The sequence below is a fragment of the Lacerta agilis genome, chromosome 14 (genome assembly GCF_009819535.1).
Source record: "Lacerta agilis isolate rLacAgi1 chromosome 14, rLacAgi1.pri, whole genome shotgun sequence".
Lineage (NCBI taxonomy): Eukaryota > Metazoa > Chordata > Lepidosauria > Squamata > Lacertidae > Lacerta > Lacerta agilis.
The window spans coordinates 3,918,738-3,933,758 of NC_046325.1; the positions used below are offsets into that span (position 1 = coordinate 3,918,738).

At 51.3% G+C, this 15,021-nt stretch overlaps 1 protein-coding gene across 1 annotated transcript in view; it reads left to right on the forward strand.

Moving 5' to 3' along the window:
• The first annotated feature begins 13,693 nt into the window (after positions 1–13,693).
• POLR2A (RNA polymerase II subunit A) overlaps positions 13,694–15,021 on the forward strand; it is a 31,017-nt gene continuing 29,689 nt past the window's right edge. The window contains exon 1 of the mRNA XM_033171192.1: positions 13,694–13,980. Within this exon, the coding sequence (XP_033027083.1) occupies positions 13,891–13,980 (90 nt within the window). The 5' untranslated portion in view covers positions 13,694–13,890. The remainder of the gene's footprint in view (positions 13,981–15,021) is intronic.

The window sequence follows — 15,021 nt, forward strand, 5'->3', positions numbered from 1 at the left end:
CCTCAGGCATCCCTTCGCTGGAGATCCTCCTCTTCCGCTGCATCCTGCACCTACTTTTTGCATGCTACCTGCGCTGCCAGAAGGCCCCGTGCTTCGGGCCGCCAGAGGCCCGCCAGCGGACGCTGCTGCACGCCTCGATCAATGTCATCTCAATAGGCTGCGCCTACAGCTCCTTCATGGTGGTGCCCAGCGGGAACGCCGCCACAGTCCGCAAAGGCTCGTCAACCATCTGTTCCGTCCTGCTGGCGCTCTGCATAGAGAACGGCAGCCTGACGGGCTACGACTGGTTCGGGCTGGTGGGCAGCACCCTGGGCCTGATAATCATGGTGGTGCCAGACCTACTGGACCTCGACAAGAGCACCCAGCTCTACGACACCTTCGGCTATGCCCTAGCATGCCTCGGAGGGATGGCTCTGGCCCTCGGATTAGTCATCTTCCGGGCCCTGGACTTCCCGGCGAAGCTGGTGACCGTAGCCTTCCTATTTGGCGTGGTGGGAAGCCTGGTGTGTTCCCCCGCCATGTTCCTCCTCCAGCAGCCCGTGATGCCCCTAGACCCCCTGACTTGGACTTGCGTAGCAGCCATCAGCTTTCTGGCGTTGGTCTCATTCCTGTGCGCCAGCTACGCCGTGACCAAGGCGCACCCGGCCCTGGTGTGCGCCGTGCTGCACTCCGAGGTGGTGGTGACGCTGGCGGTGCAATACTACGTCCTGCGCGAGGCCGTCACGCCCTTTGACATCATGGGGGCGGGGGTCATCCTCGGGAGCATCGCCATTATCACGGCCCAGAACATCAGCTGCGACGCGGCAGAAGACGACGAGGACACCACCGTCCAACGGAAGGACGGCAAATAGCCGAGGTGGGGCAGCTGGTTCGAGAGACTCCAGGAGGAGGGACCGGAAGCAGGGGACGTCCAAATGACCGGCCATGAAGGGCACTGCAGCTTTAAAGTCCCCCCCGCCCGCCCCAAACTGACAAGATGGTGGCGAGGCTTCGGACGAGGTAGCCAGCCGTTCGTTGCCTTTTGGACGTGTGTGTGAAAAACGCCCCCACAACCCAATTACCTTTGGGTAATTGGTGTCGCACGTTCATTTTACACCCACAGGCCTCCTAGAGGTGGAAAAAGAAGTCAGCTTAGCTGATGGGGGGGGGAACACCTTTGCTGTAAACAGAACCACAGGAGAGAACAGCCTTCAGATTCCAGGACCGTTTCCTGATGGGTGCGAGGCGAAGGATGGGGAGAGGAAGTAACGGTGGGGTGCACTGAAGTGAGCACCCCCGAACTGCAGCGTACTTCCCCCACCTGTAGGAACAGTACCCCCAAAATCAGCTTCAGGAGGGAAGTGGCCAGGGGCTGCCTCCAGCAATATTTTTTTTGGGGGGTGGAGCCCCCTATGTTGGAATCTTTCGTACAGGGCTTCTGAATTCCGTACAAAAATGAGACAATGCCTGCAGTTTGGAAGGCACTATAGAATTTCGGGACATTTGCACATTATACGTGAATTTGCATATTCCTTCTGGTTTGCGGGACGCTTTCATTTTCCAGAAGTTTCTTTCCCACTATTATTTTGAGGTCTTTTTAGGCAAGGCAGGGAGGAGACTTATTAACGACGAGCCCCAAAATTTGGGATCCCTCCCTCCAAAGACATTTTGCAGCAGCAACCCCGCGTTTTGCCCGCAAACTGATCAATTGATATGTAAAACCGGGGTTCGTAGTTAACACCCCAAAATCCAACAGTGTCCGAGTCACTTCAAACCGGTGCCAAAGTTTGGCAATCGCGTTGCAATGTTTTGCAGTGAAAACCCCTGTGCTTTGCAGCACCTCCCCAAACTGAGTGTTTGTAGTTAATGAAGCCACAGGGAGAGGAATTCGAAGAGCACCCAAATACTGGCACGGAAGGAAACAGGGTGGGGTGGATAAAAGGAAAGTGCTGTTCTTCCTGGGTGCTCCTATGATGGCCCCCCCTCTCTGGCACCCTTGGGTACCTATTCTGTGTGGCCATACCACCCAAATGAGCTGAATGGTGGGGAAGAAATGACTCTGCAACCAACTTTAAAAGGTGGAGGTAAGCACACCCAGTGGGTGGGTGGAACTAAGTTTTACTCAGAGTAATCCCATTGAAAATGATGGACATAACTTAAGTCACATCCATCAATTTCAATGAGTCTGTTCAGAGGCATGTGGCCACTGAAAGGGGAGAACAGAAAAAAAAGGTCTGCTCTACTTAACAGTCTCCAGATCAGCAAATCCTGCCTGAAATGGGAAGGCTGTCCTGCAGAGAAAATGCCTGCACTGTGAAGTATGGAACTCCGTGCCACAAGGAAAATGTTGCGGCAAAAGAACCTGGCATTTTCCAAAGGTGGGTCACTTATCAGCAGAAAGGCTGTGTCTGCAGTTCCCAGCTGATTATGCCAAACTGCCTGCCATTTGGCGAAAAGGTTCCAAAAAGGGCAGCCAAAATGATAAGAGGTCAGAGCCATTCCCACCTGACGAAAGGTTCCGAGATTTTAGTTTAGGGGAGGGGTGAGTAAGGGGCGGGGGGGGGCAGGGGGCAACATGCTGGGAAGGTATATTATCCACGGTGTGGAGAAAACCAATAGGCCTCTCGTGATATAAGAAAGCCATGAATTTGTATGGTGGAAGATACAGGACAGGCGAAAGGAAGGACATCCTCACACAGCGTTAAACTGTGGAACTCCCTCCCACAAGATTGTACCGACGGGCACCCATTTAGCCGGCTCCGAAGGCCGTGTGCCCCTGAATAACAACACTTCCAAGGCACCACACATGGGCATGCCGGTTGTTTTGTGTTCCAGTCTCGCTTGTGGGCTTTGGCGGGCATGGCTCGGCCAGGTCCACCTAGCCCAACCGTCTATAAATTAGTCTGGAACTGTGGCCACGGCCACGTCACTAAACGGACTCTGCAGCACCCAGGCCACAAATTTCTCACCCCAGTGCTGAACAAGGAAACGACAGAAGCTAACTTCGTAGGGTAGGACCCAAACCATCGGATTCAGATTACAGCGGTACCTTGGTTCTCGAACTTAGTCTGTTCGACTTCCAAAACCGTTCGAAAACCAAGGCACGGCTTCTGATTGGCTGCAGGAGCTTCCTGCACTCGAGCGTTTGCAGAACCGCTTCCGAGAAACGTTTGCAAACCAGAACACTTCTGGGTTTGCGGTGTTCGGGAGCCGAGCCGTTGAAGTACCAAAGTACAAGAGAGGAGATTGCAACTGAATGTTAGCATGGACTGTTGGGCAGCAAGAGTGGTTCAGAGGTGGAATCTCCTTCGCTGGAGGTTTTTAAGCGGAGGTGGGGTGGCCCTCTGTCAGGGATTCTGTAGCTCCCATTCCTGCATCGCGGGGGGATTTGAACGGATAACATTTGGGGGTCCCTCCCAACTCCACGCTTTGCAGCATTCTGAATTCGGCCAGGCATCCTATCAGGGAGGGAGGCATTCACAATTGACTCCCCACACCAAACAGATACTGCAGGTCTGCCTTCGGCTCGGGTGCCCTTGTGATGTTTTTGACAGCAGCTCCAAAGGCCTGCTCCCTGCCGGGGCTGAGGTGAGCTGGGAGTCTGAAGCAGCCCGAGGGCACCAGCCTGGCAAAGCCTTGCGTATCCTCGCACCCTCCCTTTTCTGCCACTGTCCTGTTCTGCCAATGGGGGGGGGGGAGGAACGGGCGATGCAAAACAAGCTCGCATCCCGATTCACATGACTCGGGGAGGTGTTTTTTTTGGGGGGGGGTGATATTTGCACTGTTTTGCCAGGTGCCTGTGTGCTTTCTCTGACAACCTGGAAAACAAAACAGGAAACTGTAAGGATGCAGGAAGGAGGAGAAAACAAACCTCTGCCGACATGGCTGACAAGTAAGAAAGGAACGACTTGGCTGGCTCCAGAGAATAGGGAAGATTTAGCAGCAGCCCCAACCCAACCAGGGCTCCCCCACCGCACACCCCAGACACAGCAAAGCGTCACCTGTGTCGTGCAGCGAGACCCACGCAGGCTCCTTTAAGGGCGGCTCGGCCCCTTGGCTTCGCTCTGCGATTGTTAAGGCTGACTTTTAGCAGAGGGGGAGCTGAGGCAGCTCTGTTTTGGCACAGCGGAAGCTGTGTGCAAATGGATCCCCTGCCTTCTGCTCAGGCCTCGCCGCCATTCTGCCCTCTGGCGGCTCGCTAGCTGCTGCAGGGCTCCCCTCCTCGCAGTGACCACGCCAGGCCGAGGCCTGGAAGCTTGGCAGGGCAGGACACACACACACCCCTGCCTGCCTGCCTTGCAGAGCTTGCTGGCATTTTCCTGTCGGTGTCCTGCAAAAGCATCCGGATTCTGAGCAAAGGGGCGGAGAAAGGGGTGTGCAGGCCTGGTTTTACACTCTCTCAAGGGCACTCAGTTCATTGCAAGGCGTTCGGCTACATGCATAGCTCGTTTGCTACGTTTACATCCTGCCTCTAGTGAGTGGCGCTCACAGGTCTTCCCCTCCCGGTTGTAGCCTCACAACAACACTGTGAGGTGGGCTAGGCTGAGAGGGGCAGCAACACCGGCCCCAAGATCACATGGCATGAGCTTCACGGCCACATGGGGAGTCAAACCCCGGTCTCTCCAACAATCTATAACCACCAGGCCACACTTGCCGCCCTCCTCGGTGCTCCTGCCAGTCTCCTCCTCCCTCCCATCCTTACCTTTCTAGCTTCCACTATCCACCTCTCTGTAATTGATCAGCCCTCAGCTCTAACCTGCAGCTCTTAGAAGCTGTCAGCGTGCGACAGTGGCCACACCATGGAAACGGCTTCCGCTGGCTGGCTAGACCAGGTGAGGGGAGCCGATGGGTTTCAAACCCTCAGAGTTCAGGACTCTGCATGCAAAGACAGGCTCCAGCGGATGGAACAGAGGAGCCCAAGAGTGGGTCAAAAAGGCAGTTTTTGCACCTGCTGTAGAGGGAAATGAGGAGCAGATGGGGCTTGTCCACCTGGGAAGGTCACCCATGCCAGAGAAGAAAAACTCTGACCCTAAACTTCCACTGCCTTGAGGGATATTTTCAGGAGAAAAGGCCCTCGTGAACCATTTGCGGAGGAACTCAAACGGGGAAGAGAGCCGTTGTGCCCAAGTGCTGTTTGCCTGCTTCCCATAGGCATCCAGTTAAGTGATAGAATTGTCAAGGGAAGGGACCCCTGGGGGTCATCTAGCCCAACCCCCTGCAATGCAGGAATCACAGCCACTGAGAGAACAGTACTCTATAGTAAATTGGCCTTTCGCCTGAGCAAGCAGCGTTCTGGCTCCCTGGGCTTTGAATTTCCAATCCGTATTAAAATGGCACCAATGGCTAATGTAGATAAAATGAATCTTCTGTTGGAGACCACCACCCAAGACCCTGGAGAGCCACTGCCTACCAGAGGCAAGAGCCGCAGGGCTGGATGGAGAGTGTAATAACTTCATGGGCAAGATGTGGTCTGGAGGCTGCCAGCAAGAGGAGAGATTTGGACCTTAAAAGAGCAGGTTTGTCTCACTGTAGGGCACAGGGTCTAGGTAAGGTAGGTTTGTCATCTCAGCAGGAAACATTGCCTGCTTTTCCTTTCTAGCAACTTCAGGAACAGTTACTTCCTGTTTCCACAGCACGAAATGCTCCTATCTAAAGGGGTGAACATGCAGATTATCCTATTTGGTTGGCTCAAAGGCCTTTGCATCTTGTTTAAAGGTCATTATGTATTACCCCCATATTACAGACTGGGAACAAAGGTCTGGGGCTTTTTAGAGAGCCGGCGTGGTGTAACGGTTAGAGCATTGGATTAGGAGCTTGGAGAGCAGGGTTCGAATTCCCCCTCGACCATGAAGCTCAGTAGGTGACCTTGGGCCAATTACCATCTCTTAGCCTAACTTACCTCACTGGGTTGCTGCGAGGGTGAAATGGGGAGCAAGAGAACCACGTGCACCGACTTGAGATCCTTAGAAGATAAAATGTGGTATATAAATGTAATAAAATAAAGAGGGCCAGAGTATAAAATTAGCACCAGAACTCGGGGCACCACACGAGGTAGAATGTTGGAAGATTCAGGACAGAACATTGCATTTTAAGAGTTGGAAGGAACTCTGTTCTAACCCCTGCAATGCAGGAATCCCAAACAGATCATATAATGGAGGGTCATCGAACCTCTGCTTTAAAAGCAAAGCTACAGGGAACCAGGCAGAGGGCCTTCTCGGTAGTGGCGCCCGCCCTGTGGAACGCCCTCCCATCAGAGGTCAAGGAGATAAACAACTACCTGACATTCAGAAAATACCTGAAGGCAGCCCTGTTTAGGGAAGTTTTTAACCTGTGATATTTTAATGTATTTTGATATTTTTTGGAAGCCACCCAGAGTGGCTGGGGAAACCCAGCCAGATGGGCGGGGTTCAAATAATAAATTATTATTATTATTATAAAACCTCCAAAGGAGGAGAGTCCACCACCTCCCGAGGGAGACCGTTCCGACGAAGACGAACCGCTCTTGCCATCTGAAAGTTCTTCCTTGCTGTCGGAATCTCCTTCCTTGTAGCTTTAATCCCTTGGCTCAGGTCCCACTCTCCAGAGCAGAAGAAAACAAGCTTGAAAGAAACTTATTCATACAGTGCATAGTTGAACTATGGATGGCTCTAAAAGGGGATAGGCAAAATCACAGAGGACAAGGCTATCCATGGCTACTAGCCCATGCAATCCATGGTTTTACTCTCAGGATTGGAGGGGGAAATGGCCTCTGAACGCCGGCTGCTGGGAACCACAAGTGCTGTTGTGCTCAGGTCCTGCTTTCGGACTTCACATGGGGGCCACCTGGTTACCCACCATGAGAACAGGATGGGCTACTGACCTGATGCAGCTGCAGAGCTCTTATATCCAAGTGGCTTGCTTAAGGCTGTCTATAGCAAGGTTTGAACAGAGGAGTGCTCAGCTCACCCTCCTGACAGCTACCTGAGGCTAGCTTCTATGAGCACAGCAGCTGCTGGGGTGAAAGGTGTCTCCCCCACTTCCACTCAGAGCCCCCTGACGCATGCTGAAGAGGGCAGCCCTACAAAGGCTCCCTTCCATCTTTGGTTGCTTGAGAGTCAACACAGACCTTAAGAACACAATGCACCGCAAATTGTGTGCGGTTTTTCCAGTTTTAAGAGACAATTCCTGGCAGGTTGCACAGTGCAAACAACCTCGCTTTCAGCAGCTGAGCTGACCACAAGTGCTGATATTTCTAAATTCCTAAGCAGTGACTCAGCAGCTCAGGCCTGAAAAACAACACAACACAGAATCTGAAGCCTTCCAGTTGCCCTCCATTTCCCCCGTCCTCGGGAACTAAACTTGCAGCAAAAGCCTCATACAGTACTGTTTTCCTGCATGAGGACTAGAAACCTCAAGGGCCTCTTAACAATGGCCACTTACATGAGCAGCACCCTGAGGGTGTGATCCAGGAAGCTGACACCCACTCCAGCAAAAACACACTCACAAGCAAAAACACCACAAGAGACTTAAGTCATGTTTTCTTTTTCTTTTTAAAGGCAATTTATTCACAATATTTGATTATAAAAACAGACTCCGACACAGGTGGGGCAACTGCAAAGTGGGCTTTGCCACCGCGGGAGCCCCAGAAGAAGGCTCTCGTGCTCCAATCAGCTCATTAAAATGCAAATGTAATCAGAGGCACTTTAAGGCATCAGACTTCGGTGACAACCAGATGGCGTTCGTATTTATGAGCCCAAATCAGACCCGGCTCCTCAGGAGAATGGAAGAGTTTGCCTGGAGAAAGGGGGGGGGGGGAGTTTGCCCAAGGGAACAAAAAGGCATTCAGCCTTTGCAGAATTCACCTGTAAGTCAGGAATGGGGAAAGAACGGAAGAGAACCTAAATGTTGTTGGATGACACCCCTGACTGTTGTGTTGGAATCTGCCCGTGTCTGGAGGGGCCACAGGTTAGCCACTCTGTCTTTAATTTAAAGGGCACATAGCAGGGCAGGCCCCCTTCACAGAGCTTACTTTTGATGCCATTGCTTCTTCTTTTTTAGGAGGGGTGGGAGTTGGGGGGGGGGAGAACCTTGCTAGTCCAGGAAACTGGAATTCACCCTCCAGAGCTGAACAGCCAATTTCATTTTTTACAGTGTGTACAACCCACCCCCCAATAACATGCACATGTTACGCCAAAGAAGCGTTTTTCTTAAAAGCATTAACGTTTACATGGACATTCCCCATTCCAAGCAACCTCTTCTTTTCTGACTTTCAGCAAGTCCTCTGCAGCCCAAGAGCTCTCGCCCCGCCCTGTGGATCTACTTGGTTGCTTAGCCTCCTCCCTGTTTGCGAATGCCTCCACACGCCCCTAGCATTACCAAACAGCTGGCACCCAGACCCAGTGCCAGCTGGGGAGTTACCAGCGGACTATATGAAGGCAGCCTGGGAGAGAAAAGGAGGCGCTTGCGTTCACTCGGGGAAGGATGAAGCCCGGCCCCCTGCTTTTTGCTGAGGCAGGCCCAAGGCCTTGCAGCCATTTCCAGTGTTGGCTTCGCTGGCTCAAATCCCAATCTGGATGGGATGGCCGCAAGCACAGCACGGAGGCGAAGCGGTGCAGCTGCGCCACCTAGCGGACGGCAGCATGCGCGGGAGGTGCCTGGCAGAAAGGAAGTCGACGACCAACTCAGCGCCCTGACATCATCACAAAGACTCACTGACTGCCACCTGTTCCCTAGCCTCCCTCCGAGATGCCGCCACCCCCTTCTGCACCACAGACACAGCTATTTCCACTTTGCTAAAAGCAAAGGGACGCGGGTGGCACTGTGGTCTAAACCACAGAGCCTAGGGTTTGCCGATCAGAAGGTTGACGGGGTGAGCTCCTGTTGCTCGGTCCCTGCTCCTGCCAACCTAGCAGTTTGAAAGCATGTCAAAGTGCAAGTACGGTAGATAAATAGGTACCGCTCCGGCGGGAAGGTAAACTGCATTTCCGTGCGCTGCTCTGGTTTCACCAGAAGCGACTTAAGTCATGCTGGCCACATGACTCGGAAGCTGTCTGCGGACAAACACCGGCTCCCTTGGCCAGTAAAGCGAGATGAGCCCCGCAACCCCAGAGTCGTCCACGGCTGGACTTAACAGTCAGGGGTCCCTTTACCTTTAAAAGGAAAGGAAGCTTCCTGCCTGTCTCCCAACCTCCCCAACTAAAGTAGCTCCTGTGTTCAAGGCTCCACAAACAATTCATCCAGCTGGGACCTCAGTTTCCCCCTTCCTACCCCAAGTCCTCCTACTGCCTCCTTGTCACCACACTCCCTGCCACCACATCCAAGCCACTCTGCTGCCCCTCAACACCTGCTTCTTGTTACAGGCCCCATCCACTGTGTCTTACCCTGGATAATATACTCAAAGTGGCTTGCAATTAATAACATCCTTTAAGCACACTGCTGCATTGGAGGGAAAATTAATGTGGTGCCCTGTCCATGATGGGAGACAGAGGCCAACCACATTTGTAGGACATCACCCTCCAGATTAAAGGAGGACATTTGGAGGGGAAGGAGTGTTCTTCTCCATTTTCCCCCATGAAGATTTGTGTGTCAAGCAATTGCACTGGTGACAAGAAGTATGGCACCTGGGAAGGGGAAGTGTTCTGTGTGAACACAACCTGCGGGTGCAAGATAGGATAGGACAGGATCTTTATTGTCATTGTCCAATGCAGAACAACAAAATTGAACATCTACATCAAACTTACAACAACCATCAACCTACTATCCCCACCCATCCCACCTCTGCATAATAACCCCCTAAAAACTCTGATACCTCCCCTAATTTACCCCTAAAACTCTGGTACCCCATATCTGAGTACAGACCCTCCCTCACAGACTGCCTTTCGTTGCATTCAGAACAGAAATCGCTCTTGGATAAAAGCTATTTCTCAGGTGGCTGGTCCTGGTCTTTATGACCCTATACCTCCTTCCAGAAGGCAGAAGCTGAAAAAAAGATCATTTCTGGGGTGCACAGTATCCTGCACAATATCTGTTGCTTTCTTATAGCACCTGGAGGCATAAATTTGGTCCAAAGTGGGAAGAGTGCACCCAATTCTCCTCTCCGCTGTCTTTACAACCCATCTCTCAACTCCATTCCCAGAAAGCGAAACACCGAGACTTGTTCCACACACTTCCCCCCCCCCCCGATATTAAGTGGTTGAATATTCAATCTACATTTCCTAAAATCCATAATTTTTTATTTTGTTTTCTTTAAATTGAGGAATATATTGCTTTCCCTGCAAGTGGATAGCAAACTCTTCCAGAAGAGCAGTCACATTCATAAAATAGTGGCGTTGGAAGGGACCCTCCAGTTCAAACACCCTGCAGTGCAGGAACCACAGTGAAACCACCCCTTGAAGTGAAACCACCCCTTGAGCAAAAACAAAGACTTGTAGCATCTTAAAGGAGATAGTTCAGAATGTGGAATGCAGGTGATAGCAGCACGGTCTTCTTCCTACCTCATCTGTAGCCCCAGCTTCTAACACTCACACCAAAGTCACCCAGTTACACAACCATAGACCTCCCTTCCTGTCTTTTACTTCCTATGCTCTGGTCTCTCTGCTCTCCCGATATTTACCGGTAATTCCAATTTCATCAACACCAACCCACTTCTTTTGATTCTCAGTATGTGAGCCACAAGTTCCTTCCCCCCAAACCCTGACACGTTCCAGAAGTCAGCTAGGATTACGGTATAAAGTTTTACCACCAACAGACAATGTGAAGTGTTTTCTCAGTTCTGTAAACAACCAATTACCCTTTCAGGTAAACCGGCTTAGGAACCAAGCACCTGAAGGAAAACCTACTCGCCTTTACCAACCTTTCTGTGAATTCAGGTAATCTTCACGCTCCTCCAGTTGCCCACAGAGCACCTTCTCAGAAGTGATGCCCCATTCAGTGAATTCCTTCAGTGAGTCTCATCTACTGCCAACACTGTTTCATGCAAAAAGGTGCTATTAAATCTTCCAGGCTTTCAGAATGTGTATGGGGTTGTTGTTGGTATTTTTTGTATTAAAAAAACCCAAAACAATGCGATATTTTATCAGTTTTGTAACCTGCCCAGGCACCTCTGCTGAAGGGTGGAATATAATCTTTTAAATCCAAATAAACGATGTGGCAGCGATGCCAATGGAGCTCACTTACTTCCCATCCAAAATATTCAGCCAATATCCCCTCCTCCACTCACTCCCAGCACCAAAAACAGCAAGCAGTTCTTAATCTGCTTCCTACACACACAGCTTTTGTCTCCAAAATCCCCATTTACGCAGCTGGCTTCCCCCAAAAAACAACACACCCTTAACTTTCAAGGGAGCCTTTTTAACTCCGCAAAAACTTAAAGGCCATTCTCGCACACCAACCCACAGGTACCAATTAAACCTCACCTTCTTCTGATTTTTTTTTGGGGGGGGGGCAGCAGCAGCATCCAAAAGCAAACTGGCTTCCAGACCGAAAACCCCGCCAACCTGAACTCTTTTAACACCCACACATAAGCCCTTCCCCATCACTGCCCAAGTATTTCCCCCATTAAAAACCACAAATTCCCATATTGCTACCTAACCCCCCACCAAAAAAAAAATAGCTCCAGAAATCTAATTAATTCTTCTTACTCTCCTCAGTCGAAAATGCCAAATTTTAAGTCTTCTTGGACACCAACACAGAAGAATTGCCTTATTTCCCCCCCCTCCCTGCCCCCCAATATTTTCCAGGGCTTCCCCCCTCCCGAATTTGCTCATTTTCTCACCCTATTCCCCCCACAAGTATCTCCAGAGATACTCCTTCGTCCCCTAATAAAAAACTTTAGATCTTAAACATTTATCTGACCCCCCCCCACACACACACACAAGCAGAAAAGATCCACCCCTCGCTCTCCCAAGGCCCCCCAAAACACAAGAACCCCCCCAAAAAAACCACAAGACCAGTCAATCATTTCCCCCACTTTTTCACTCCTACACACCTAATCTAAACCATTCACCAGCACACACCGACCGCCGAGGGCCAGGATCCCCCCCATGCCGCTAAAGGGCCCCCCCTCGTAAGTAAAGCCCCCACTCAATCCCACGACCCCAAATATGAACCCCCCCCCATCCAACATCTAGGCAGGAAAAATTTCCCGTGTTCCTAACCCCCACGCCCCCGTAATCGAGGTAAGTTCTAGCCTTCCGTACCCCCAAAGTCTGCTTTAGGTGCCTCCCCCACGAAGGCCTCAGTTCCGGAGGTAGGCCCCGAAGCCGCGGGCTTTCCAAGGGAGAGCGGCGGGGCAGCCTGGCGCCGCCTCCCGGCCAAGTGAAATCCGCGAGCCCGGCGCTTTGAAGGCCACTCCCCGGAGCGTTCCATCCGCCTCCCCTTCACTCTCGACAAAAGCTGGCTCTGAGAGAAACCCCGCTCCTCCACCCTCGGTCCCCTTCGGCCATTTTCGGCGAGTTTCGGAACATGGCCACACCCACTTCTTTAATTTCTCCCTCCCTCCCCGGCTTATGAATAGTCAATGAGGAACGCGGAGTCCCTCGCGAAACCAGCCGGAACTGGGGCGAGGTTCCGCCTTCTTTGCAGACCGAACCATTAGCAAGAAGCGGGGGGGGGGGGGGAGGAAGGAAAGAAGAGATTAAGGAAACGTATATTGCGGGTTTGCAATCTGATTTAGGAGCACGTGTCCCATTGAAATCAATTCCGATGCAAAGGATAAGGTTGCGCATACAAGGCTTTCTAACTCAGTAAGAGCAGATTTTCCAGATTAAATCGTATACCACTGTTGGAAGCAAAACAAAATAAAAAGTAAAAAAATTCCTTCCAGTAGCACCTTAGAGACCAACTAAGTTTGTTCTTGGTATGAGCTTTCGTGTGCATGCACACTTCTTCAGATACACTGAAACAGAAGTCACCACCAGACCCTTATATATAGTAAGGGTGGTGGGAATGGGTGATAGGCTGATAGGTGTGGAAAACCTGTTTAACTACCTGTAACTGTTGGAAGCAGTAAGGTTTCAAAATTGTGAACCTGGTTATTCCTTTATTTGTTTTGCAAACGCTTTGCATTTATTTTCAGAAACAAAAAACAAAACAAAGAGCATTAACGAGTGACAGGCTTCTGTGTAACACAGAACCCTTCTTCGAATGCAAAATCCTACTGTCACACGCTCAAGCTGACGTTTGCAACAAGTCCTGATTGACTTTGGTCAATTTCCCCCTTTCCTTGACTCCGATTGTCATCCTAAACTTGTTTTACTCGGGAACAATCCCCAATGAACCCAAATGGCACTCCCCCCCCGCCCCGGTAATGTGTACCAACTAAAAACAGGCGATCTATCGATTTGCCAAATGCACTCTCCCCCCCCCGCCCTTTTACTCAATTGGTATAGCCGCACCCCCATCGATTGAGGCGCCTCCCTGCCCGCTTTTTTCTTCCCCAAACCACTTCGGTCTAGCCACGCCCCCTTCCGCCTCTCCTCCGCTCGGAGGGGGACGCAGGCCGCGGCGCCGCCCACTTCCGCGTCCTCGCCCTTGCCGTTCTGCTCCTGTAGCCCCGTGCAGGGGGGAGAGTCTATATAAGGCGGCGCCTGAGAGCCTGCTGGCTCAGTCGCGCTTTAGAGCGCGGAGGGAGAAGACGGGAGGGAAGGGGATAGGCGGCCGGACGTGGTCGCGAGGGTGCGCGCGCGGGTGGGGCGGAGTTGGGGGACGCGGCTGAGTCTGCCGACACCTCCCCGACTCACGGTCCGCGGGCGGCGAGGGAGACCCCCGAACCCGGGGCGAGCTCGGTAGGCCGTGGGCCTCGGTGGAAACCGGAGTGTGTGGGGGAGGGGCCGCTGTTGCTTCCTGGCTGCCGACTGAGGCGGAGGCAGCGCCGCGTCTGCGTCACGTGACACCCAAAAAGGCGGAGAGAGGCGGAAAAAAAAGTGTGCAAAGATGCACGGGGGAGCGCCGTCCGGGGACAGCGCGTGCCCGCTGCGCACCATCAAGCGCGTGCAATTCGGCATCCTGAGCCCGGATGAGATGGTGGGTGGCGCGCCGCTCTGTTTTTATATATATATTTTTTTATTTAAAGAAGGTGGTGGTGGTGCGAAAAAATAAGAGGCCGGGTGGTGGAGTCTTTAAAGAACTTTCTCCAGACTTTTATCGCATTGGGATAGTGGAAGGGCAATGCTGAAATAAAGAAGAAAAAAATGCGGATGTGCTTGGCTTTCCTATGTGGGAAAGGGAGATCGATTGCACCTTCCGGGGGGGGGGGAGCACAGTGTTCTCTCCCCCTACCCCAAAAAATGTTGGTTTGCAAGAAGACAGCCAAATGCCTTTTCCCACCAGTTTGCAGATGTTAAAAGTGCAACAAAACTCTGTTCATTGGACACCCTGGGGTGCCTAAGTGGATTTCCTTACCATTTTTTCGTTAAGGTTCTAACTTTTGAGTAATTTTGCTGCTGGGACGTTTATTATTAATTTGATTTATATACCACCTTTTATCAAAAAATCCCGATTTGTTTTCAAAGGAATGGCAGCACAGTCCATGTTGGCATCTTTATGCTGAAGAACATGCATATTACATTACATTTGCTCCACTGACTCCAAGACTGCATTTTGAAAGAACTTTGCGGTTTTTATTTGTTTCCACGTGAAACACACAACAAGTTAGTTTCGATTCAGCTGGCCTTAGGCTCTCCTTAAAACTTGTTCTCAGATCCTGCATTTTAAGTAGCGTTTGTTGCTTGTCTCCCATTAAAATCTCAGAAAGCCCCTTCTGTGTGGGGAGAGAAAACTGATGAAATGGGTCTTCCTGTACATAATACAGGTAGAGGTTTGCTACCTTCTTTCATTTTTGCCTTGTTGATGTGGAGAACTAGGGCAGGCTGTAAAGTTTGTGAAGTTGTTTTATCCCTGCAGTAAATTCACTCCTGAATGGAAGGTGTCCTTCTGGTAGTCTTCACTTAACTTACAAACGCTTTGTTTTCCTAGTAATGGTTTTTAGAGGACTGTTAGGGAAGTGACATAATAAATAAAAAGCCCTATGTGCTTCTGTTCCTTGTATCTCCCAACCTAGATATC